The sequence below is a fragment of the Solea senegalensis genome, linkage group LG20 (assembly GCF_019176455.1).
Source record: "Solea senegalensis isolate Sse05_10M linkage group LG20, IFAPA_SoseM_1, whole genome shotgun sequence".
NCBI classification, from domain to species: Eukaryota; Metazoa; Chordata; class Actinopteri; order Pleuronectiformes; family Soleidae; genus Solea; species Solea senegalensis.
In genome coordinates this window covers 16,463,981-16,491,226 of record NC_058039.1, presented here as the reverse complement: position 1 = coordinate 16,491,226, position 27,246 = coordinate 16,463,981, and the positions used below count along the sequence as shown (strand labels likewise).

The 27,246-nt window shown below is 43.3% G+C and overlaps 1 protein-coding gene across 1 annotated transcript; it reads left to right on the top strand.

Annotated features, from left to right (window-relative positions):
* The first annotated feature begins 1,239 nt into the window (after positions 1-1,239).
* On the top strand, positions 1,240-26,963 carry trim71 (tripartite motif containing 71, E3 ubiquitin protein ligase). The gene is made up of 7 exons (XM_044053078.1): positions 1,240-3,074; positions 19,296-19,463; positions 22,374-22,508; positions 25,132-25,374; positions 25,467-25,964; positions 26,141-26,281; positions 26,390-26,963. The coding sequence occupies exons 1-7, from the start codon at positions 2,328-2,330 to the stop codon at positions 26,960-26,962; spliced, it is 2,505 nt and encodes an 834-aa protein (XP_043909013.1). The 5' UTR covers positions 1,240-2,327; the 3' UTR covers position 26,963.
* The last annotated feature ends 283 nt before the right edge of the window (positions 26,964-27,246 follow it).

The window sequence follows — 27,246 nt, the reverse complement described above, 5'->3', positions numbered from 1 at the left end:
GCTTCACGTGACGTGGCGTTACGCAGTTTTTGTTACATTGTGTCCCCGAGTGCTTTATCCTCGTCTCAGCAGGAAACACGACGACACACAAAGTGCAACAAAGCACGAGACAGAGTGAAATTCGAACTGTGATTTCAGAACACCTAAAACATTTACTTGATGCTTTTCTTTTGGAATATTTTATTTTCAAAACATACATGAACCCTAACCCATAGCTCCAAATTCCCTCCCTTACCCTAACCCCACCCCCAAAACAGAGAGAGACCTACTCAAAAAGAGCAGGTAATTCTAAATCAGTACAGTTAAATAAAATGATAAAATAAATACAATTCAAGGCAATGCAATCGGGTGTGTCAATCCAGTACCTTTTGTATGCGAAAAGGTACTGACACAGAGACAGTATTACATAGTATCTCAATATAATATAATAAAAGTGTTGTTTTCATTTCATTTCTTCGATTATTAGTGATCTTTCCAAGTGTGATGCAGCTATTTATCTCCAAAAAATGATGTTTTAAGTAGTATTTGTATAAAACTGCCATAAAATAAAGATAATTTTAGCATTTTTTAAGGGTACATGCATGGGGCCAACAAAGAAGGAAAACAGCAGAGCAAGTAGAGGAGAAAGTGAATGTCCAGGCCACCATAGTTCCCTGATGAGATTGGGAAAGTCAAAGAGGCTTTTGCGCAGAGGATTGGATTTAATTTCAAAATACTCTCTGGTGTACAGAAAAAGGGCTGATTCTAAAGAAACCAAATGATTTTTAGTTTGAAGCACTTCTACACTTTCTACCAACAAACCCTCCCACGTGTTACACACGGGAGCTTTAAAGTCAACATTAGTGGGGGTAAACGTGGGGATAAAGCTCAGAAAAGTGGCTCAGGAGCTTCAGTAGCTCTTAGCTGAGCTCCTGCAGCTGAAAATGCTGGGCTTCACCCGAACACTGTACAAACACCAGCCCTAATTAACTCCATGTGCTGTATATCCTGTGGAAGAACTATACATTTAATATAACAAATGACTCCGGGTTTTATTTCATTTCATTTCCTTCCACATTCCCCGGTTTAATTTTGAAAGAATTACGATATTTTCAGCTGGAGGCCAAACTCCACACACACACACACACAGCTTGTCTGTCACTCTTTAGCTGACTGCGGTCGTGATCACGCCCCCTTTGTTGTCGGGCACGAGCGTTCGGCGCGCACTTCTCCCAGGGCGGAAGTGGGTCCATTTTTTGCTCAGTTGGACTACAGCGGCTCGAGGAGCTGCACCCTGAGCAGCACGCGACCACACTCACACTTAGTCACACACCTTCTAGTTGTATTTATGTTCATTCCCACTACAGTAAACAACAACAACCAGTGAAGGAACGTAGTTGAGGTCCGCACGGTCGCTGGGCCGAGTTTCTCCCAGTTGTTGGGCACCGTCGCCGGAGGAAAACCCTGCGCATTCCTCCACGCAGAGAGAGCCCGAGAGCGAGAGCGAGAGCAGCCGACGCACTGGACGGAGGCAAGGAGAGCTGGAAGCGGCCTCTTCACGAGGTGCACCCCTGAATTCACCCACGAAGGCTCGTCACAGAGGTCCTGTTAGATGTTCGGGCTTTACCCGCGTCTGTTTTCGGTGCCCTGACGTCTCGCACCGTGCTATGAGATCCTTGCTTTGATGAATAATTTACGGTCTCTCGGTCCGAGGCTCGTGCTGCTACTACTAACCGACAGTTGGCTGCGCCCGACGCCGCCTGAACGAGCCCTAATGGTGGACTAGAGAGACGAATACAAGCGCAGCGAAGACACGGGCTTAACATTTAAGTGCAGATTAGAATTTCCCAAAGATAAAACACATCTCTGAACTCGCCCGGTTGCTCATTAGTAGCGCAGAGCTCCGCAGTCATGTTGCCGAGTCGATGGGGGAGGAAAGACGGAGCTCCGTGTACTTCAACGCCGATCCAGTGTCGCTCCAGTTTCGGGTTTATTTTATGATCCTCAAAGAAGCACAATCGGACCTTTTCTCTCCACGGACTGTCCAGTGTTGCCCCGTTGCTGTGATTCCTCTTCAGACGCCTTACTTCTCTGCATGTATCTCTCTTTTTTTTGTTACCTCAGAAACTCTGTTTGACTTGATGTTTTGAAGAACTGCTACCTCCCTGTTTTGTCTCGTACAGAGAGGAATCTGTATGTTGTCGAGCACCGTTTTCACTTTTTGAGCTGACTTAAAATACCTCATGAATCTACCTCAATTAGCACACTCTTTTCTACACGTAACAGATGATTACTTCACGCTCGTCGTTGCTGCTCATCTTGTAAATTATTGAGCCTGTATTTCGTGAATGCTGGACATGGCGTCATTCCCAGACTCGGACCTGCAGACATGCCCGCTCTGCAAGGAACTGTGCGGATCCTCAGCTCCCATCTCCTCGAGCTCCTCTACCTCATCTTCATCCTCACATACCTCATCGTCCTCCAGCCAGACCACCAGGAGACTCCACGTCCTGCCCTGCCTCCACGCCTTCTGCAGGCAATGCCTGGAGGGCCAGCGCAGTCCTGGGGACCCACTGAAGCTGCGATGCCCCACCTGCGACCAGAAGGTGTCCATCTCCGAGGCCGGGGTGGACTCCCTGCCTTCCTCCAACTTCCTCTTCAGCAACCTGCTGGATGTGGTGGTGAGCTCTGATGACCAGATCCAGAACAAGAACGGCCACCACCACCACCGGGGAGGCTTAGGTGGAGGCTCCACGGGCTTCCATCATCCTCATGCAGGCCTCCTGCATCCCCACCACCTGGGAGAGCCTCAGTGCAGCTCCTGTGATGAGGAGAACCCGGCCACCTCCCATTGCCTTGACTGCCAGGAGTATCTGTGTGACAACTGTGTGCGGGCTCACCAGCGGGTGCGGCTGACCAAGGACCACTTCATTGAGCGCCTGGGCGAGAGCCTTCACCTGGGCCGGGTCAACTCCAACAGCAACCAGGGCCAGTCCGGGGTGTCGGTGTCCCTCGCCCAGTCCCTGCAGAACAACTTTGCCCTGCTGTCACTCTTCCAGGACCACATGAGCTTCTGCCAGCACCATGACAATGAGGTGAGTAGAGCATGAAATAGCAGTTGGTGCCTTGCCATAAAAAGAAAGACAGAAGCCGGGCTGTATCAGTCCATCAAAGGACACATATATGCACATTACACATGTAAGTTAAATGCTTTATCCCAACATTTTTGTGGCATCACGTTCACACAGCTGCTCGTCCACTACGTAGTGTGCACACGTTCACACATTTCATTGACCTAACTTCATATTTATAGCACTTATCCTCAGCAGGAGTAGAAGGATAAGATAAACACCTCTATAGCGTAATAGCATTATGTGTGTGGAAGCATACTAGGGGCCATATGGCCTTAGGTTCAAAGGGAGCTGAGTGGCTCTTCACCCAGTTCTCTGGAGACAAACGGGCACGTGTGTTGAGCTGGATTTACACACACACACACACACACACACACACGCAAGTGTGCATATATGTGTATATGTGTGTGTGTCCATATGTGGACACACACACACACACACATATACACACTTGCAGGCATGCAGTCTGTTAATCTGTACCACACCATCCATTCAGGGCAGGGGAGAGGCCCATGTAGTAACTGCACACATGTTTCTCTGACCGTTAGAAGTCCTATCCAAGGACGTATTATGGAGATCCAGTTTTTCCTCTGATAATGGGGAAAGACGAGTTGGAGCTGAGGCCCAGTGTTCTGTTTTGGACCATGTGATTGGGGGAGTGAACTACAAAGGCCGGTTACACAGGAAACCAACCCCTTTTTTTTTGCTTTAGTGTTATGGTCAGGAAGAAAAACAAATATCCTACTGGGGAGGAGGAGGAGGGGGGATACTGAAATGTCATTTTTTGAACCACTTCTGGTTTCTGTTGAGCAGAAGCCAGTTTGTCCTGCTGCTGGCGAATACTCCTATTGTCCAAGGGCAGGCATGAGGGAAAAAAGTGTTTGTCCATCCTCATAAGTGAGTGATAGAAGTGTCTTAAGTGCAGAGACAATTACACAGTTTATTTACACGCACTATCATAATTGAGTTTTAATTGGACTGTTTACTATCTCATATTACCAATTAAAAGACTCCACACATGTACAGCCAAACACTTGTGATGCAATGTTGCCATTAATTGTTTACCTTTTTAAAAGCAGCTCTGCGACCAGAGCAGCAACCTGGACAAGTTAATTAGCCGCCATCTCTTCGAAATAATAGATACTGAATACTGAGATTTTTATTTACTGTACACGTCTCAGAATAACAGAATTATTTCACATAGTGTTTTCCTCTGTTGTGTAATTCAAGAGCTGTGTGCAGAGCTTCTGTTGGCTTTTTGCAAGCACATGATGGCGATAGTTTGTGCTTTTGTTCAAAGGTTAAAATCAGCATTTTCTCATTTATCACCTTGATCTCCAAATCAGAGGCGTTCAGCTTTTATTCAAAGCTACACAGAGACACTGTAGAAGGGCTGAAGAGCCACATGGAGCTCTAGAGCCACAGGTTGATCTTTTTTAGTTGATCATCTAAAAAAAAGGCTGTCAGAAGCAGCCATAACACGGGTAGTTTGTGACTTAGCAGTGCACATTCCCACCTCGACAGACATGCAGCTGTCATCGTGGAAGACGGACCTCAGCATGACAATCATTGTGTACCTGTCATTCGGGTGTGCGTGAGAACGCGTTGCGTATGTGTGTGTTCACTGGGCAATCACAATAATCACCTCTAATTGACCTGACCCAAGTGCCCCCCCGCCCCCACCCTCCCCGCAACCTTTGCCACTGATGGACTAGAATCTAATTCTGTTGGAATACTGACTCCAAAGGGTTTCCCCGACACTAAAGAAGACCACAAGCTTGAGACCTGAGAGACAATGCTGCTTTGAGTCTGTGTGAGTGGACGAGGCATTGGTCGAGGCAACTTGAAAGCAAATTCTGTGCATGAGACGCGGGGGCGGGGGGAGAGATACAGGGTATAAGATATAAGATACAAAGAGCTGTGTTTTAAGATGGTATAAATGTCTTAGTTAAAAAAGACAACCTGAGTTCTAATCGGTGTGCACAAGAAAGCCAATGTGTCAATAAATGACTCACTTGTCCTCAGTATAATTAAGAACCTGGCTGCCTCCCCTCCTCCCAGTCACAGCTCCCACCCAGTGCCAGTAAATAGGTGGGTTCTGTTTCCCAGTAACGGCTTCATTTCCCAGTAATGCCTCGTGCACTGTGCTTCAGCCCTGGGGGGGTGAATGACACAAGAGAAGGCTACTCTTTCTTTCTTGGCTCACGAACACTGAGCTCACAGAGTCATTGTCCATTATCCTGCTCCACGTCCATCAGATGTTTGAATTCCTCACTGTCACCATCATCAGTCTGTTGGAACAACCAGTTTATACTTGTCATATATGCTAATTTGATGTCAGGAAATCCGTTTAAAGTGTTTGCTTAAGTTTCAATTTGCGCAGGTTGTTTATCCAGTGCAAATTTACAAAAGACTCTCATTTGCATTAGACGATGTGTATTTCCCACATTATGTAACACCCTTCGTGTGAGTGTTAAGAGATGCTATTGTTTTGAATGTTGTTGTCCAGTGAAGGTGAAGGAGTTATTTCTGTAGTCTGGAATGTTGTGGAAACTTCTTGATAGAGAGAAATTCAGAGGCCGTTGATGCAAGAAATGTTTATTGCATACAGAGAGAGTGGTTGTTTCAGTTCAATTATGGCAACCAGAAGAAAAACACATTTTAACACACTGAGCTGCGGGTGATGGTTACAGGCACCAATAATAAATGTAAGACCACAAGAAAAATGGAAAACGTCTGCACACACTGTGTGTGTGTGTTGAGAAGATTGTGTAACATTGTGAAAATATTCATTTTTAACAGTCGACTTTCTTTTTACTGAACAGTAATGACAGTAGCTCTATTATTGTGAACAACCAGCTCCATTTCTGAGCTGCTGCTGCTACGACGGCTTAAATAAATACAGCGTTATAGTTGGCCTTTTGTTAAAGTTGTGTCTTGCCAACTGTCACTCTTGGCCAACAGTAACCGATACATTTCAGTATTTGAATATTTTGAAGGCACATTGTTAATATAAAACAGCTGGGACTCGCCCAACAGAATTTTCTGAATGTGAACGTGTGAATACTCCTGCAGGGACATGGCAAGACTGGAGAGAAGGTGTTGGTGTGTGTGGTAATGTAGTTTAATATGATGTCCATATGTCCTACTGGACTATTGTGCAAGCTCACTCAGGTTACAGCCACACTAAAAAGATTTGGTTTAAAGCATATCGCTTTCTGTCGCATTTTATAACGACCTGGCAAACTCCACCCACCTGCAGAGTGGACAGTCTTTATATTTAAAGAGTCATGCGTGTGTCTTAGGTGCGTACGTGGTCTTGTGAGTCATGTTTTCAGGCCAGATGACTTGTGTCAGAGCTGAAACACTAACTTTTGTCTCGAGCTTACATTTCAGTTTTGCGGCTTCATGTGTGTTTAGACCAAACTATGTAAATGCATATGTCCCATGAATCCATTAGGTGTAGTCACGTGTTACAGTAGCAGAGTGTGAAAGCACTTAGAATGTTGTGGAGGGCTCGTGTTGATGGTGCCGCCGTTGATGTTTTTTTTTGGTTATTATATTTTGAAAATAATAGAATTTAGTTTGTCGAGCAGCAACGGTGATCTCTGGAAACTAATAGAAGTTGTTAATAAATGAAGTCATACTTTTGACGAGAAAACACAGAGTGAAGGTGACATCAGTCCCCATTTGTTCTCCCTCTGCTGTGCATGTTGATTCATCATTATTAAAAGCTGTTGAAAAGCTGCACACTCAGCCCCCCCCCCACGGTGGTTCATTTTAGAATCGTCACTTTGCCTGTTTTCTTATTGCTTGTCGAGAGTGGGTGTAATAAAGGGATTATAAGGCCCTTAAGTAATAGTTTTGATTACACTTAAGGTGCACAGCTTGTGTCCGCAGTCCACTCATAAAATACACCAAACCAGGTAGAGGACACACACACCATAATATCTGCTGTTCATTTGGCTTGGTATTTAAAGCCATGTGGCAAGTGTTTATTACACTTATTAGTGTGTTTTTATTTTGAAGAAAAACTACAAGAAGGGGAATGTAGAGATTGGTCTTCCTCTTTTAAGATGGGTGTACAATTAAAAGATCTTCCGTGTGCAGAGGGAAAAACTCACCTACAGTTAGAAGAATAAAACACAGAGAAATTAAGTGCGGGTTAATTTGAAGACAAGCATTTGGTACTGTGTTTTTGAATTGAATTTTTACGTTTCTTCTTCTTGTCTGTAAGTATTTTTTTTTTTTATCACTGGTCATTTGCTCCCTGGTGATGTGACTATTCAGATCGCCGGTGAGAGAAAGCGTTTCAGTTGGAGAGATAAGAGTCCGAGTGCAGTAAAGGGAGCCGGTTCCGCGCTGATAAGAGTATATATGTTGTGTGTGCACGAGTGTATATGTCAGATGTCCATTAGAGAAACTGTGACTGTGGCAGTCAGAGAAGCCACGCTGTGTCTGAAGTCGCGATGGAAAATTGGATTACTTAAAAGTGGCGTCCGACATACAAGTACTCATGTTGCTCCATTCAAGAGGCTGCTAATAATCCCTCAGAGTGTGTGCCTCTGTAGTTTAGATTAAATTGTTGTTAATACAGCGACGTCATGCCTGAGGTAGCATGAGCATGGCTTTACTCTGACAGGTCTAGTCTCTCTATAGAAAGCATTGGTAGGTGGAGAGTTAGCAGAGAAGAGCAGACAGACACATGGTTGCTGGGCAATGAGCACAGTGCTATAAGAAGGAGGTGAAGTGGAACTAAGCACTTTGATGACCACACTGAACTGTATGGAATTAGATTTGGGTCAAAATACACAAATGTTATATTTTATTTGTTTGTACAAAAATACACTTTTTCTTTGCAATGATGTGGATTGTGTTTGCCCCGACTCTTTTTGTGCTCTTTGCTCTGTGTTTTTTTTTTATTTATTAGCGATTCTGTCCATCAGCGGGGCTTAGGAAGCTGCCTGCTGATTGGCTTTTGAGTTTTGGAGCGAGCGCTTAATGGACTTCCTTAATGGAAGTAGTCACAGGCTTTGAGTCGCTGTCCTTCTGGAAGTCGTTCCCAAGTCCCCACAACGCCCCTGATAAAATAATTGTAAATTGTAAAATCTAACGTTTATCAGATTATAAACATAAGATACTTAGAATTATTTTGTTGTAAAGAACAAATCAGGGAGCACAAAAGAATTCCTATCATTGCAAACAAAAAGTGTATTTTCAAACGAATAAAATACAATATCTTTGAATGATTAAATCGATATTCTATTTGCAACTTGTGTATTTTGATTTGATGGTTCACTTTGGTGTTGTTTGCTGCTTAAGAAGTGTTTTAAAATCTTGATATTAGCACAGTTGCGTCTCCTCGTGGTGCATTTCTGTTTGAAAGTAAAATAAACGGCGAGAGTCCACATGTTATTCAGTTGGTTTTCTTTGTAAGTTCTGCCGCTGTGTTGTTGTGTAGAGGTAAACACTATCACTTCAGACCCACGCTGGTTTGGCTTCTCTAATCATCAGTTTACTCCTCCCCCCTTTTCTTTGGAGCTACCCAGCAGAGAATGTTTGTAAGGAAACCTAACCCAACACTGATGCTGATACAAGGCCAGAGGAATTCCTGTAACTTGAGTTTGTACCTCCTGGGTTCTCTGTTCTCTCTCACACACACACACACACACACACACACACACACACACACACACACACACACACACACTCACACTCACTCTCACTCCCTGGGTATTTCCTCTGTCGACTCCTGCCTTTCTCATCAGTGCTCCCTCTGGCTGCTCTGTGTCAGAGACAATGGGCATTATACATGCAGAGAGTCTCCTCAACATGATTTAGCAGCTGTTGCTGTTGAGGGGCAAGTGATTACATTTCATCACTCCTGGAAGTATCCCTGTGAGTGTGCGGCTCCAGCCTTTTCCTTTCCAAAAGTATCTCCCATCTGTAGGTAGTTATCCTCTGAAGAGGATTTTAGTGTGTGTGTGTGTGCGTTTCCACACAGCCAGCAGAGTTGGATTATATGAAGTTGGACTTCCAGAGTTTCTAATGTGCAGCATGTGCCAGTAATTAAAGAGCATTCTCTGTTTCCTGTGTGTCGTGAATGTGTTTCATGTAGGCAAAGGGGCAGTGTGTGTGTGTGTCTTCCAGCTTTGATGTCCATTTGCGGACTTTGGCCCATATAAATTTAATGGAGAGAAAGGAAGGCATTTATCACATTCTCTTTGACAACGGGATTTAAAACCCATTGAGAAGCCGGGACCTTGCTGCTTCCTACTCAGTGGCGGGGGCACAAATGGGCTTTTAATTGGCTATTATTTGACCCCGCTCGGTGAGATTGTGCTGTTAACACGTGTATCGTTAAAACTCCCGACCCTGGTTTGGCGACACTGTGCAGCTTTCTTGGCACGATTTGTAATATCAGGCCCAGCACTGTGTTCATAAATATTGTGGGAAGAGTTGATTTTTCCTCTCAAGCAAGTTTTAAACCTGTAATTTCTGAATTTGTTTTTGTTGAAATCATCTTCACATCTTGCAGGCCATCAATAAATAAAATTTATGTGACTCAAGTTTGTGAGTAGCATAGAATAATTGTAAAGTGAAGAAAATATAAATGGTCGTTGAAATGATGCCGGGAGCTTGTGTGTATATGTATATATATATATATATATATATATATATATATATATATATATATATATATATATATATATATATATATATATATATATATATATATATATATATATATATATATATATGTATATGTATATATGTATATATATATATATATATATATATATGTATATATGTATATATATATATATGTGTATATATATATATATATATATATGTGTATATATATATATATATATATATGTATATATATATATATATATATATATATATATATATATATGTGTGTGTGTGTGTGTATATGTATGTATATAGATATGTATATGTATATATGTATGTGTATACACACACACACACACACACACATCCATACAGCTGTGTGTCATACCAGCACTGCCTTTTCCACAGTTGTCGATGTAGCTCTGTGACGACCTACGTTGCATGTATACAAACACAACAATGCCTGTTCTTGTTGGTTTTGTCCTTTTCTACAAAGGTCCAACCTTGAACTTTCTGTGTAACAAACAGCTTCTGCACATAAACAATAACTCAAATTCCCAGACTCTCTTTGTATATCCATCCATCTACATAGTTATTAATATTTCTATTTTGGCTTCTGTAAATATTCATACTCCTGACTAAAAAAATGAACATTTTAAGTAAATATTGACTGTTGCATCATTGTTTTCTGACGCACAGATGGTTGTTTTAAGGAGTTAATCTACTTTTGTGACTTGCTGTTGGTAATATTATGGGCTGTGCTACATGTGCTATTTGTGTTGTGCTGGACTTGCTTGTGTCACCACACAAACATTTCCCCTAAGGGTCACACTCCTTAGGCTGCCAATTTGGCATGCAGGCCCATATACAGTGTATATATGTGTGTGAGTGTGTGTCAGTGTCACACCCAGGCTGTGAGCAGTGTGCGTGACGCTGTGTGATTGTGGTCTGTGTCGTAGCTCTGTGATTGGCATTAAACTGTTTTCTGTGATCGTTACGTATCGAGGCTCTTTAAGTGTGTGTGGGTTGTTTGTTTTTCTCTCTAATGGGAACTGTAACGTACAATAACTGGTTTTGACTTCAGTGGAGAGAGGTGTTTGTTTTTTCACATCGCAGCTGCTCCACATTTCCATTCCCACGGCTTCTCATTCTCACTTTCATGCCTCGTTTACTCTTTTCATATTTTTTCCCTTTTCTCTCCTTCTGCCGCTTTAAACTGTTGTGCTCTCCTTATCTGTTACCTCTCTCCTGCTGGAGTGTTCATTACACTACAGTCAGTCACATGCTCTCTGGGTAAGGAGGCCAGCTGACTGTGGTTTGTTTTCCTTCTCCGCTGTGCGGGGGTTGACCAATCAGAGAGCCGGCTTGCGGCCACCGCCTCCCCTTGTTGTATCTGGCAGAGTTTCAAAACATCGGCAGGCATGTCCGCGTGCGTGTTGCGTCCATGGCAGGAAGCCAACAGGGGTTGCCACGAAAGGGCGGGGCGCCGTCGGAGGAGGAGGAGGAGGAGGAGGAGGAAGGAAGGAAAATAGCAGTGAGAAGCAAACGAGAGCGAGAGATAGAGGGAACAGAGAGGGAAGGGGAAAGCTATGTGTACAAGAATGGAGCGTGTTTGGAAATGATGATTTCACTAAGTTCCATAAAAGGAGCTCTGTGTGGCAGATGGTACTCCTGGGAATGGGATTGCTGGGAATGTTGGGATTGGGTGTTGGACAGATTATCCAGCCTTAACATACCAGACTGGTTTAGGTTTGGCTGTCTTATTTATTTGTTTTACATAAATTGTGACCATTTGCTAATCTTCCACTCTGCCTCTAGTTTCCAAACCATAACTATTATTATTGTTGTTATTATTATTATTACGGGTGCAGATTTTTAGACAACGGAGAACACAGTTTCTTAATCTGCACAGAATTTTCTGGAAGGAAATATTTTGAGAGTGTCTCCGCAGAGTCTATTGACACCTGCTTCTGCCTGATGTGTTGAAATGAGGCGTGGCAGAGTTGTGCAACTCAACACTTTGACAATTGTTTTTCTTGCTCCCCTTTTTTTATTTCACTCTTTTCCATAACGCTGTAACACCTACAGCACATTATTCAAAATTATCAAAGTACTATACACTCATTAATAATGAGCTATTATTTGACCTGGACTGATGCAGAAAACATTTTTGGATTGTTAATTGACCACAAATAAAACAACATATCAAACGCACTCTTGACATGATGACTTATTTTACTCTTATTTGGGAGATGAGTGCTTGAAACCAGCGATGAAGTTGGTCAAATAAACGCGTCTTGCGAGTTTAACGGCCAGTGGAAGTCTGGACAGACGGGTTTAAAAAGAAAACAGATATCTGAAAAGTAAATGGCAAAAGTGAAGATGCCCCAACAGGAACTGCCCTCCTGAAATCACCATCGTCCGACATCGTCCTGGAGTACGAGTTTATCTTTCTCCGTCTCGTTCTAACCCTTCCTGTTTTCCTGTTTCTCCCTGTTGACAGCGAGCAAATAGACCTGATGCGTTAGACAATATAATGAAAACGGTTGAGAACAAACTTCATTTTTAGGATTCATGTTCTTCACAGTGCTACTGGAGAAATGAAATCCCACAGAAAACAGCGAATTTTATTAATCGTATAAAGAACGATTACACACTTTTTTTTTACTTAATGCATTAGTCCATTACAGATCATTTAACATATGATCTTGTGAAATAAAAGCAGTACTTTGGGGTTTTTGCTCTTGCATTATTTCAAATTCCATTCCATTCATTTGCATGGACATGGATCGAGTTTCAGTTCATGCAAACCTCTCATTTTCAGTCGAGTAAGAACGGAAACAAACGGCACATGGACGCGAGCACTGCAAACGTCCACGCCTGTCACCGTTAGGGGAAAAGTGTTTACTCGCCTCCCAGAGCAGCCCCCTGATTTTTTTTCTTTCTGGCACCACAATGTGACATTACACGCCGGCGTGTCCCCTCCCCCACTCTGCTCTGCACGCAGCCAGCAAATGCCGCACAGAGTGATTTTTACTGGCTAGTTGAGCTCGTGCCCTCTCCCCCAGTTCCCCACTACCTACGAGGGGTGGGCGGAACCTACTGCAGTATGCAGTGTGCTGCTGTGTGAGCACAAAGCCATCATGCATTTACTTTAGCATTATTAAAGTATATCTCAGGTTTTTCAGCGTGTTTTGCTTTCAATAAAGCAAAGCCAGTTCAAGTTTTAATAATCTCATTTTTTGTGTAATCTCCTGACCTTTTTAGGCTCGTGTGCTGCACGTTAACATATGAAGTGATTGTTGTCAAGGGCACTTTCCATTATTTATTAACCATTTTACTGTTCAGTCTAATTACTCATATGACTGATCACGATCAATACTTGGCTTCCGAGTCGACCGGAATTATCACTGGCTCTTTGCATGTATGAATACTTGTACTGTTCATTTTAAGGATGCACACTTTAATCAATATGTTACAAAACCAAGGAAAATATAACATTAACTCCCCGGATTAATCTATTTTTATTCAAATCTGGCAGCAGCAAAACTAAGCTTGTAGTTTCCTTCCAGTGGTATGCTTTTGCTTTACGACACAATATTTTTAAACACACCAACACCCAGCATGGGTGGGTGGGGCCTAGTGTAAATCTGTCACGGAGCAGTGTAATGGGCAGAGGAAATAGAACGAGAAACATCCGGTGCACTAATGAAATACAATAACATCGTCGCCCCCCAGATGTATTTGAGCTCTGCCGCTCAGAGTTATGCTGCTTCTTCTGCTGCTGCTGCTGCTTCTGCTGCTGCTGCTGCTGAGACGGCGTCCGTCCGCCTCACATTGCGCTTGCATCATTTTACTCTGTTGTGTATTCTGCACATCAGCACGCACCACTTGCACTTGTGTGGGTTTGTTGGTGTTTATATGTAAATGTGTAATAAATCAATTGTGTAGGTGAGTCGACTCTTGTGTGAAAGTCTCCCTGCAGGGTTTTTTTCTCGCTGTGGAATTTACTACTTTGTTACCGTGACGCCGCGCCTAATTGACTTCTTTTCGGGTTGTTTTTCCACAGTTCCTTTTGCGTCACATGCGCTCTCGGACGTGTCCAGTGTGGTCCTGCGTGTGCGTTTCCTGGCTGTGAAATACCTGCTTTCTGGTAGCACATGTGTCTAACAGAGCAGCTGTATTCCTGGCTCACGGAGAATGTGTTTTTTTGTGTTTTTATTAGACTTGACTAAACATTGGTGATGAATGGGATGATGAATGTGATGGTGGGATTGAAGGAGAGGAAGCCAGAAACACAGGGGAAACAGGATCTTTCCATGTAGTCCTTTCACTGTTAACCCTTAGAACACAGAGTGTTTAGGCTTTTTTGTTCCATTACTATATCAATACATATCTACAGATGCTATTAGAATGTGCCTTATATCCAGCACAACCTATAAGCAATCTCATGACAGGATTTTTGTTTCCATTTTCACCGACTATATAAACACATCTTGTGAAATTTGGAAACACACCACATTTCAAAGTTGGCTTAGCTCATTTTAAGGAACAAAAATAGAAGAAAAATTGTCTGTTTTGTGACTTTTTTACAATTATCACTACTCCCACTTTGTGCACCTGTGGCACTGATCTGTGCCGCGTGAGCACTAAGGGTTTAAGTTGGTGGATCACTGTATTGCTGACTTGCAGTCTTGTGATTGTGAGTCTCGACAGTCGCTCTAAGTTCTCATTACATCAGTGACTGCTGACAAGGAGTCACACGGTTACTGTAGCTCTGAAGCTGACATTGTAGCACTGCTGTCTGTCATCTCTGTCATGTGTTCTTTTTTTCCCCTACTTCCTGTTTGGGTCTCCACTGCCTCCAAGTCCTCCTGGTCTCTGTTTGGCAGTGGTGGCTGGAGTTGTCGCAGACTTGGATAAAATGTTAGAAATTAGGTTGTGGCCTGTGACCGGTGTCTTTAATCACATCTATTTCACACTTGCACTACATCAATTCAACTCCTGTTCTTCATTAAAATCACCTGCCATCCAAACGTGAGTGTCAGAACGGTCAGAAATGGAGACCCTGTTTTTGAAGACTGACGCTGGTTCTTATCGGCGGCCACTGCTCTGTCGGCTGTGAATGAAAAGCTCTGTTAACACTTACTTGTAGTCTCAGCATCACCTCGTCTAATAACAGAAATCCCTGCTCGGACTTTTATCACCAGTGCACAGAAGAGAGTCCAGTGTACCTGAATGGTTCAGGTGTGTTAGTAACGGAAAGTTTTTCGTGTTTGAAAACACAATGATCGCAGGCAGTAGTAGGGAGGTAACCGTAGCAACTGCCGTCTGCCGACCTCTTGTCGATTGAGGGGATTGCCTGCAATTTGTAAAGGTTATTTTGAGACTGAAAATCTCGCCTTACACGGCCTTTTCTAAGTGGAAAGAAATTGCACCTAAATTCCTCCCCGCTAACAGTAAGAGGTTAAAAGGCAGGATCGATGTCTGCGTGAAATGGAGAAGCATATTCTCCTCACATGCCCAGGTGTTGTTGTTGTTGTTGTTGTTGTTGTTGTTGTGTATCATGCCTCTCATTTGTGGATGCCAACAGTGTAATTCAGCTCATTTGATTCTCTGGAAACGACAGGCAGCGTGACCAGTGTGTTTCCGTTTGAAAGGGGCCGATAATATTGACTAGCGGTTCCAAGAGGCTCTGTTGTGTCATGTGATTTACAGCCTTCTGTGTGTGTTTTACCTCGAGGACTATAGCGCTTTTTGACACGTGAGCTGCAGATTGCATTAAAGATATTTGAAGTCTTCTGTCGTCAGCTATTTTGTCATAGGATCTTGTTCAGTGTAACGCGATTCCAGTGTTTTTTGAGTTATAGACCTGTGACCTTTCTGTTTTCCATTTTTTCCATATTTACACATCAACATCGTGGATATAGTATTTTGCGTGCTGCATGTGATTATAATCAGTGTCATCGTGTTTAGCGTGGATCCTAATGTTGTGTAGGTTTAGTTTTGAGAAAAATTAATTCAGCATGCTTTCGGTCATGTTACAGATCATCGCATTGACTGAAGAGTGGCTTTTCCAATCTACATTTTGTGTCTAAATTCAATGCAATTCATTGTTTTAAAATATACTGTGTATAATTTAAATATATATATAGAGAGAGAGATATTATAGACTTTAAATCTAAATAATTTAAATGCATGAAAGAGGTCATCAAAATCAACTTTCTCCATTCTTGAAAACCTGCTATCTAAGCAGGAAGTGGTTCAAACCGGTACATTTTAATCCAAAATGGAAACTGGGAATCACTTGCTTCAGTGGAAGCCTCTGCACTATGGGATGTAAACACTGCTAAATGTATAGGGGCAATCAAACTGCACTGAATGGCTGGCTGTTTGATTGGTCGCTCGGGGCAGCTGTTACTACCGAGCTCTTGAGTAGATTAGCAAATTTTATTGGAGCTATCCAGTCGCACTAATCTACGTGTGGCAGGTTGTGTGTAATGAAAGTGATTAGCATTAGCTGAAGCTCATCGTTCGCTCCGTCCACAAACATAAGGGCAAAGCAAGTCAGCGTTTTTTGTCTATATAATCTCAGGTCAGTCCTCACTTTAATCCATCAGATATTTAGATTATTAACAACTAACTAAATTAATTGTGAATAATATTTGGTAATCGATTAAGTGGTTATAAAACAAGCTCTTTGATTTTTTTCAGCCTCTAATATGTGAATGTTTACTAGTTCTTTTTGCTCTATATCATCACAAATAAATTATTAAATTGGATTAATTAATCCAGTCTCCACTAGGGTCATCACTAGTCGTTCCTGATGCAGATACTACTACTAATACTCACTACTGTATGTTTAATGCAAAAATAAGTCTCAAACTGAATTGAATTGTCATCTTAAATGCAATAGATTATGCATTTAAATGATACAATGTTCAGAGATAAGATCCTAGTATTAAGTGTAGAGCTGAAACAATTTAGCATTTGAAGCTTTTTTCATGATTAAAACAAGATTTCTGATCGTTTCAGCTTCTTAAATGTGAATATTTTCTTTGGTTCCATATAAACAAAGAAATCATTAAAAACTGAATCATTTTGGTTTGTGGACAAAAACAAGACATTCGAGAACATCATTGTTTCCAGGCTTGACAAACACTGATGAAGTTTTCAGACATTTTATTCTATGGACCAAATGATTACTCGAGAAAATAATGGTTACTTATAAATTAGTCATTAATTTGTTGAAACCAACTTCACATTTCAGGCAAGTACTATGAACAAGTAATTGAGTAAAATTCAAATGAATCCAAATAAACACAAGTCAAATGTCGACCTGCTGATAATATAACTTAGTAAACTTTAGTAAACACGCGTACATGATCTGGTTATATTGTTGAGTCAGTATTGAACCGATAACCTCTGCGCTGGCCTGGCAGCATTCCTCGCTTTTGTGTACTTGGAATTTGGGGGGTGTCAGTGGGGGGTGGGAAAGGACGGGAGAAGAGAAGAAGAAGAAGAGAGGAGCAGGAGAGCAGGGCATTGAGTGACGGAGACTGTAGCAGACAACAGAAGGAGGAGAACAGCAGAAAGAGAGATGGCAACAGGAAGATGAAAAGGATCCAAGGGGAGCTTAAGGGAAAGGAAATCAGATAAAGGGGGAGGTGTGTGTGTGTGTCATTAGATTTTGCAGGTCCCTCGGGTAACGGCTCTTATTGATGGATTGATTGCAGGCTCCTCCCCATCCACGCAGGTCTCCTGCGATTGGCGAGCATTGACCCGGTGTCTCTTTGGGATATGATGGCCAGTGCATATTTAATTAGCCGTCCATTACAGCCAATCAGCATTCATACAAGGGGCTTTAAAGCAAAGCTTAGGTTTTTTCCAGCAAAGGTTAAATGACATTTACTCTGCTCATCCCCAGGGACAGATGCCCTTTTGTGTCGTGCAGCAGTGCTGCTTTTTACTCTCCATCTGTCATATCATACATCTACCACTTTTAAACATCCTTTTTACCTCCTTCGTTTAAATCCTACTTTACACCTTGATCAGATGTCTGTAAACTTTGCACTGACGCAATGACACGACCCGTCATCTTTTCCCTCCCTCACATGTGATTGGTTGTCTCAGATCAGCGTGGATTAGCTTGTGTACCTGTCAGTCGTTATCACACCTGCCTGCCTGCGGGTTTATGGCACAGTTATGACCGACCTCAGGGATACAGAACTTGACACCACATCAGACGTGTTGTAGATTATCAGCAGATTATCAACAGACGGAAGCAGCAACAGGTCAGTCAGCAGTGAGCCGCGGCGGAGATCAGAAAAGACTGCGACAGGAATTTAAATGTTAAATATTTTTCGTGTGTGTGTGAGTGATTTCTTCTTATTTAGTTATGTAGTCTGTTATATAGCCTTTTATGTTCATAGTGTTCCATGTAAATGCATTTATGGAGCACTTTTCTAGTCTTGATGACCACCATTCACACACTCATGTCACTCATCTTTCATACCCATTCATATGCTGTGTGTATGTACTTTTATTTGTTGCCTCTTTACCTTTGTGGGATAAACACTGATGTTGTCATGAGTACCAGTCATCCTCCTGGAGACCAAAACCTGGTCCTAATGAGGCAGAACCATTTCTGAGGAACTGGTTAGGTTTAGGGCTAAGGTTTGAATTGTGGTTCGGTTTTGGCTTTGATGAGGCTGTCTAAATGAATGGAAGTGTCCTAAGAAGTGCACTTACAGTAAATCTAAAGATGCAAAAGCAAATCATACAATTTCAGGTAAAGCTGAAAAAAACAAATGTGATTTGGTCACTGAGACGTTAACTTGATTGTAATTAAAAAAAAATGTAAATTCCCTTTTATAGCTCTCATGCTCAGATGTCCAAAGATGGTCAAGGATGGGTATTGATCCAGTTTTGGTGGCCTTACGTCCCTCCTGTGCTTCCTTTTTTGCTCCTGTGTGTTGATTGATAAAGGCTCTCTGGGGTGTTGAGGCCTGTATGAGCTTCCCTGGTCACATCTGCATATGGATGCCCTGTTAATCTTTCACAGTAGAGTCTCATTAATTAGCTTTGTGTGCCTGCGTATACGTGTGTGTGTGTGGGGGAGATGGTGACATTTAACTTTGTAATTCATTTATACACTGCAAATTAAATGTGTCATTGTTGATTCACGACACAGTAGCTCTCCCAGAGCTTAATGACAACCTCTCGTTAATTTATGGTGATGACAGATGTGTTTCTGTAATGTAGTAATTATTGTTTGTCCAAGAATATGCTAATTAACAGGTCAATATTTTGTTGTTTTGGAGTCAGTTTGGTATATTTTAGGTCAGTTATGAAATAACCAGGTGAAGGAATATAGTTTAGTCCAATTATCTAAAAAGTATCGTACATTAATTCAAGGCCTTGAACGGCAAAGAAATCATGTTATCATGATTTTCCTCAGTCTGCAATAATAACAACCAGAGCATTCTCTGTTTGAACAATCATTGACTCCAGAACTCATTTCTCCCTTTGTGACTCTCGTTTCTCCAGGTGTTCCTGTTCTTCTGTGAAACCTGCTCGGTGCCTATCTGCAGGGAGTGCAGCGTGGGCCGTCACATGGGACACACCTTTGTTTACCTGCAGGATGCCGTGCAGGACTGCAGAGCCATCACCATTCAGCTGCTGGCAGACGCGCAGCAGGGAAGACAGGCTGTGCAGGTGAGACGGGAACTCAGGCACAGACACTTTCAGAGTGAAGTGCTTTGAATCACTTATGCCTTGAATTATTTGTTTTGTTAAATAAGTTTGGATATATAAGCAGATATTCTTCAGTTTAACATTGTAGGACATTGTAGTTCAAACTGATTGAAGTCTGCTCAACAAAGGAGTTCTGAGGTCTGGTATAAAGACAATCCCCTGAAGGTCAAACCACATAAATCCACATTCATGCAACAGACTGAGGAGAAGCTGAGCAGCTCAGCTGTCTCTCTCCCTCTCTCTCTCTCTCTCAGTAGAGGTGATCAGCTTGAATATGTTTGAGAGTGACCAGTCCTGCGCTGCTGGGAAGCCTGGGGGTCAGAGGTGTCCAGCTGGCCCTTAAAGGGGGCGGGTCAGATGGGGTGAGGTCTGGCAGGGGCAGGGCTGAAGGTCAAAGGGGAGGAGGAGTGGAGAGAGGGAGGATGGGGGAGGGTAGATAAGGCATTTAAAGGATTTCAGAGAAAGGAAAATTCCACTCCTCTTTAAAATATGTGGAACACACACTGCCCTACCATGGGTGTCATTCACTCACTCACCCTCTCACACACACACACACACACTTCTGCTCTTGATTTGCATAATTATAGATGGGCCGGCAGCTTTTGTTTCTTCCCTTTAACATTAAAAGCTGCTACATTTACATTTACATCTACGTTGACCTAAAGGCTATTCAACCAATCAGTTAAAGAAAAGAAAGTTAATGAGCGTCAAACTGATGGAAAAATGTAACCAGCAGCAGCAGCAAACTCTGCGGCTAAGCTAAGCTAATGCTGTGGACTTGCATTCTAAACAGTGATTGCTCGGTCACATTCATGAAGGGTCGCCTCCTGCTTTGCCTGGAAGAAAATGGCAGTGTCATGACCTTGACTGAAACATGAAACACTAGTTGTTCCACTGAGGTCACGTGACACGCTGGCATGCGCTATCTTCCTCCACGGGGCTCGTGCTTCACCTATCCCTGTTCTCTGGTGTCACGGTGACCGGGCCACACTTTGTACCTTAATGGACGGGCACTTATGTCACTAGTAGTCCTTCACACTCAAAAGATATCACAACAGAGAACCCGACTGATTATTAACACAGTGGCTGAGTGAAGCAGCCCGAGTATAACACCTACAACTGTGGATATAATGTTCATTATGTGTGGATATGATTTTGTTTTTGCAGAAAATGCAGAAGCAGATGTTTGTTATGAACTCATACAACATTAGACTCGGTTTAAATGGATTTATAAAACAGTGAAACAGCTACTATATTCATTTTTGATTCCATAAAACCAGTACCAGCATTTTCCAAAAATCCAGTTCCAGTCTTGCTGTGGCTTAAATGACAGTTTTGATAACACATACTCAATCTTGTTAACCAGTACAAATCATATCAGTGCCATGTTTTTCTGCAGCAGAGGCAGAAGAAACGCTGCCGACCATCTGGCAACACCTCGTGGTGTTTGTGTGTTTGTCCATTTCTGTCCCAGGTCACCACCGTTGTTAAGTGCTGACGCCAGATAATATGTAAACACACACACACACGCGTGCACCCACACACACACACACAGACACTCTCATGTCCCCCGAGGTAGGAAATATCTGCCCACTCCACACCCATTATCTTCCCTGACCTCCGACCCCGGACTTGTGACCTCCTGGTTGGCCGGTGCTTTCTCTCGCGCCGCGGTGCCATTGGTCAGTTTGACCCTCATTGTGTTCCAATCTGTGCTCTTCTGGGAATATCGAGAGGAAGGCGGAAGCAGAAAAGACGGCGTTTCGGCAATACCGAGGCGGAGAGAAGTCGCGGGGGCCAAGAAGCACAGGACGCGGGACGAGGAGTGCGAGGAGAACAGAAGAGAAGGAAACATAGAAGAGGAAGAAATCGAAGCACAAACAATAAAATTCTGTTTTACATTTCACTCTCTCTTCTGATACATTTCCCCTTTAGTTCCTTGAGGATTCCCTCCCTGCTGCTGCCTCTCAGGGGGCCTGATTTAGTTGACCCTTTAGCTGCCAGCCTGAAAAGGCCAGGCAAAACAGAAAAGACCCCTGCTGCCTGGCTTTGTTCTTGCCGGGGCTGCAGTGGGGGTGGGCAGTATACGTCTTAAGACATGGGATGCGGATCATGACCTGTAGAGGTTTAAGTGACCTTTGATCCCTGCGGCCGATATCACAAAGGAAGCCTTATCCAGCCCTCCCCTTCGTGCCTGTGAGGTCCAGTTCACCCTGTGACCTCCCAGAAAACGCCAGAGGAAAAGCCAGATAAAACACACGGGCAGAAAAGGGAGGAAGACAAAGAAAAAATGTGTGCATTTAGCCAACGATTTTAATGTAAACAAGTGAAAATGTGTTCACACTGCTCATAAAATCTGTGTAATTCAGGACCAATCATAGTTGTTATTTTTGAATTTGAAGTGGCTATCAAATCTAATACTGAGCGAGTTGGGCTTCATCCTTGAAGGAAGCAGCGTGATTCTGTGCCGTGTGAAGTAACTTCCTATTCCTGACCCGTGTTTCCTGTCCCGTGTGAAGCAGCTGTTAAAGCGTGCGCTTAGAATGACAAAAACCTGAGCAGGTGTTTGCTCCTCAGGAAGATGTCCCATATAGTGTCACTGTCCTCTCTTTTAATGTTTCCTCATCCATGTGCATCCTGTCTGTTCTCTGCGCGTCATCTGTGTCCCACCTGAGTAATAAAACAGACCACACACTGCTGCGTTTAACTATCTACATATTCACGTCCAAGTCTCTGTCCCTCCTGCAGAGTGGCTGAGAGAGAGTTCATTGTGTGTGTTTTTTTCTTTTACTCATCCTCACATTTACAGCCCTTCTTTCGTTCGTTTCTGTGCCACATCCTTAAGATCATATCATTCTTTTGTGTTTCCAGCTGAGCATGGAGAAGGTCCAGGCCATGGCAGAGCAAGTGGAGATCAAGGCTAAGGTGGTGCAGACTGAGGTGAAGGCCCTCGTCCTGAGACACAAGAAAGCGCTGGATGAGAGGGAGTGTGAACTACTGTGGAAGGTGAGCGGCTACCTTCATGTCCATGAGAACCTAGTTGGGGCGAATTGATTTATTAAATAAAGCACGTCCACCTCCGCTCCACTAGGGGGTGAAACATCTTGTTTCAGCTTATTAGGTTAATACAGTTTCCTGTTTAGCATTCGCTTAAAAACATCCAGTTCTTAAATGTAACGGAGCATAAAATTGATAAAAAGAAATGTACCGTCCTGAATTTTGCTGCTGTTGTCTTATTCTTCTGAGTACCGGCTTTTTCTATTTTACATGTGATGGTAAACAAGTCGCATGTAAGCTCGTAGTGTTCTTGACTCTTTGACCCACAGTTGTATTTCAGACAAACCTGTGTGAATGAGAGAGGGTTTTTAAGGTTCAAAGAAAAACAGCTGCTGGCCCCGAGGCTCTGGCTCAACATGCTTTCAAATCTCTAACCCAAAAACACGTCATAAAACGGATATAAAATGACACGAATATCGACGAATCAGTCAAGGGTCTAATAGAAACACACACAATTGTAGGATCTATAGCTGCAAGCGGATACTGGAATATGTGCGATGGTGCATTTACGTACTTATGTATGTCCTGCTTTGCTTTGCTTTCGTTAAGTTAACCGAACACCGAACACCCACCAGCTCACCGCGGTCTCACTTCTCCCCTTTCCCTCAGAGCAGGTTTAGTGACGTTGTAAAAGCTGACCTGTGTGTCAGATCTTAGCTGTGTGTGTGTGTGTCTGTGTGTGTCTGTGTGTGTCTGTGCAGGTCAAAGTATCACAAAGAAGGTTTTCGCTTACCCATGTTCCCTTTTTAATCCCTTTTACTCGCCTGCAGGACACGCTCTTTATCCCTGACCTGATGAAGTTATTACAGGCGACACGCACACTCATCAGTTTAATGATTTCTTTGTTCTATGGAGCAAAGAAACCAGAAAATATTCACATTTAAGAAGCTGAAAAATCAGAAAATCAAATAATCACTTTCAAAATTATTTATTAATAATAAGATTTAAAATGCTGACAGGAAAACTCGAACCTGAATCCTGGAAGAATCCTCAGCAGTGAGTCAGCGCCGTGTCATCATATGCTTGAGGGATTCATGACTCTGATATGTCGGTAAAATGTGACTCAGCGTTAGAACACGAGCGCACGTTAAGTGTAAAAGTGGGTGTGTTTGTGTAAACTAGCTGATATGAGTTGTGCCGACATGTGACATGGAACTTGTGAGTAGTTCTAGTTCTTGCGCTGAAATACAAACCACTTCTATCAAAGGTTGTTTTGAACATAAGAGCTAAAGAACTAGTCGTCCGTCCATCAAAAAGCCTAACTGGAGTCTTTGTCTTCACTGACTATAAAGTGTAACTGTCGTTTCACAGATGCAAATTGCAGTTCCACTATTGCCCGGGGAATAACAAAGGCAGACTCTCTTTTAGGCTCTTTGTTTCTTTCACAGTCGCTATAACCAAAGAGCCAGTGAGCCCATTGTGTTGAGCTTTTTTTGTTCTGTGAGGAGAAGTGAGAGCTCAGGCTGTGGCTGTAACGCTTTATTCTCACTGACTCTACTGTAACTCTATCCGCCTTCTTATGCTAACACAAATGTGTTTTTTTTGTCTTTACAATTTAGGGGAATAAGTCACCGCAATAATAAAATATTAGTCAGTTTGGTGCTTTGTTGTTTTTCAGTTTGTCTGACACAGATGTGCTTTGTTCTCTTACCATCTGTTACATTTCTTTTTTTTAGCTTTTACACGTCTTAAATGACTCATACAGCACACATACTGAATGTATATCAACTTTATACATGACTACAGTGACGATTGGCTTTTAAAAAAAAACTGTTTATTTTAAATTAAACTAAAGTAAGTTTAGAAAGACATGAAAGATGTATTTATCATTAGTGCAATTGTGTTTAGGGTTTGAAGAACATCACAGATTTGGGGCTTTTGGGGCTGGAAATAATGATTATTTTGATAAATGTTTTCTCGATTAATCAGTGTGTTTGGTCCTGTTGTTTTGCCCAAACCTGGAAGTGGATGATAAGATGTACATTTTAATAATTTATTTTGTTATATGGAGCAAAGAAACCAGAAAATATTCACATTTTCAAGAAGCTATAAAAAGATGGAACTTGTTTTAATGATAAAAAAAACCCCTCAAACTGATAAACTGGTTATCACAATGATTGACAGTGGATTTAGTAATTGATTAATAGGTGATTCATCGATTAATAGTAGAGACACAGTGGTAGGTCGATAGATGGATAGACATCAAATATAATCAACATACCTTTTATATACCAGACACCACTTCCACTTGCATCATTTACACAGTCACAGTTTTACAGTGACCGTGTAAATGATGTTGTGTAATTCTATGCTTCATTTAAAAATTCACTATACTGCCGAGCTCTAATGTCACTTCTCATCAAGATCTCCTTCTACTGCTCTGGTGCGTTCTGACAGTATCACTATTGTGCAGGCAGACCTTGTGTGGTCACTGCACTGCTGCCATCTAGTGGTCAGACTCACTGTGACCAGTTTGCAGTAACAGACTCTGGAGACTCTGTGTTTATGACCCTACATTTAATGTTGTTTAAATAAGTAGATCATTAAAGTCTCTTTGTCATGTGCTTCTCAGGTGGAGAAGATTCGTCAGGTGAAGGCCAAGTCTCTGTACCTGCAAGTGGAGAAGCTGCACCAGAGTCTGACCAAGTTAGACAGCACCATCGCCGCCGTCAGCCAGGTGCTGGACGAGGGCCACCACCTGGACGTGCTGCTGGCCAGGGAGCGAATGCTCACACAGATCCATGAACTCAAGGTTCTCAGGGGGCTGCTTCAGCCGCAGGAGGACGATCGCTTCATGTTTACTCCTCCAGACCAGGTGAGATCTCATGTTGCACAACTGAAATCTGTTATACCACAGTTCTTAAGACAGAGAAACCCATAAACTATCTTCTGTGATGGTTCCCACAGGCGCTGCACATAGCCATCCAGTCCATGGGCCTCATCAGCAGTGGAGCCTTTGCCCCCGTCACCAAAGCCCACGGCGAGGGTCTGAAGAGTGCGCTGCGTGGCAAGCCCGCCTCCTTTACCGTGATTGGCTATGACCACGACGGCGAACCACGTCTGTCCGGCGGCGACACGCTGTCTGCTATCATCATGTCTGTAGGTGACGGCACACTGTCTGCGGCAGAGGTGGCCGACCACCAGAACGGCTCTTACACCATCAGCTATATCCCCAAATGTGAGGGGGAGCACCTCGTCTCGGTGCTGGTGTGTAACCAGCACATCCAGGGAAGCCCCTTCAGTGTCCTCGTGAAGTCCGGGCGGAGCTACGGCTCTTTGGGTTCCCAAGTGTCCTCGTTTGGGTGCGAGGGGGAGGGAGACGGTCAGCTCTGTCGTCCTTGGGGCATCAGTGTGGACAAGGAGGGTTACGTGGTGGTGGCTGATCGCAGCAACAACCGCATACAGGTACAGCTTCATCTTATTGTTTCTCCACAATTCAGTAAATTGTTCCTGACTTTCAAAAAAAGAAATCAGATATTTTGTGCAGATGATCCAAATGTGTATCCACCTCGTTAGTTTTCTGTATTGAAAGGTGAGGGAGAGCTCCTCAGTGCTAATACAATGCATCCTTCCCTCTGCAGATATTCAAGCCCTGTGGTGCCTTCCACCACAAGTTTGGCTCTCTGGGTTCTCGGCCCGGACAGTTTGACCGGCCAGCCGGGGTCGCATGTGACAGTCAGAGACGAATCATTGTGGCTGATAAGGACAATCACCGAGTGCAGGTACGAAAAACTCACAATGAAAGCGATCGACACACAAAGTGCAAATTTGTATACAGTGTGAATGCCCTCTGTACTCCGACTGTAAGACATCTGCTTTGTCCTCGACAGGTGTTTACTTTTGAGGGCCAGTTCCTGCTCAAGTTTGGGGAAAAGGGCACCAAGAACGGGCAGTTCAACTATCCGTGGGACGTGGCTGTCAACTCTGAGGGTAAGATCCTGGTCTCAGACACCAGGAACCACCGTGTGCAGCTGTTTGCCCCCGACGGCTCTTTCCTCAATAAGTACGGCTTTGAGGGCGCGCTATGGAAACACTTTGACTCTCCCAGAGGAGTGGCCTTTAACCACGAGGACCACCTGGTGGTGACCGACTTCAACAACCACCGGCTCCTGGTCATCCGGCCCGACTGCCAGTCGGCTCGCTTCCTGGGCTCCGAGGGCACCGGGAACGGACAGTTCCTGCGGCCCCAGGGCGTCGCCGTGGACCAGGAGAACCGCATCATCGTGGCCGACTCCCGCAACCACCGAGTACAAGTGTTTGAGCCCAACGGAAACTTCTTATGCAAATTTGGCACACAGGGGAGTGGCTTCGGACAGATGGATCGCCCCTCCGGTGTGGCTGTGACGCCCGACGGCGTCATCGTTGTCGTTGACTTTGGAAATAATCGCATTCTCAAATTCTAAAGGAAGAAATAAGAAAGAAAGAAAAAAAAAAAGAAAAGAGAAGTTTATTTTTGCATTCTCTCCCTCCGTTTGTCCTTTTTTTGCATTTTGTTTTTGATGAAGGAAATGGAGGAGAGAGAATGAATCAACCGTCACAACAGGAGGAGAACTCAGAGAGGATTGAGAGCACGAGGAAATGAAGGGAAAATAAAACTTTAACGTCGATATTGTCCAAATCAGATATCTGTGGTATGCGTGACAAAGGGGACCCGTCTACAAATTGATAATCAGTAGAAAAAGAGCCA

What these genes read in the sequence shown, in the direction of transcription:
- trim71 (XM_044053078.1), top strand. Translation starts at nt 2,328, where the DNA reads ATGCTGGACATGGCGTCATTCCCAGACTCGGACCTGCAGACATGCCCG. An exon ending in GCCAGCACCATGACAATGAG is followed by an intron (nt 3,075 to 19,295) that starts GTGAGTAGAGCA and finishes TCGTTTCTCCAG; the next exon opens with GTGTTCCTGTTCTTCTGTGA. An exon ending in AGTGTGAACTACTGTGGAAG is followed by an intron (nt 22,509 to 25,131) that starts GTGAGCGGCTAC and finishes TGTGCTTCTCAG; the next exon opens with GTGGAGAAGATTCGTCAGGT.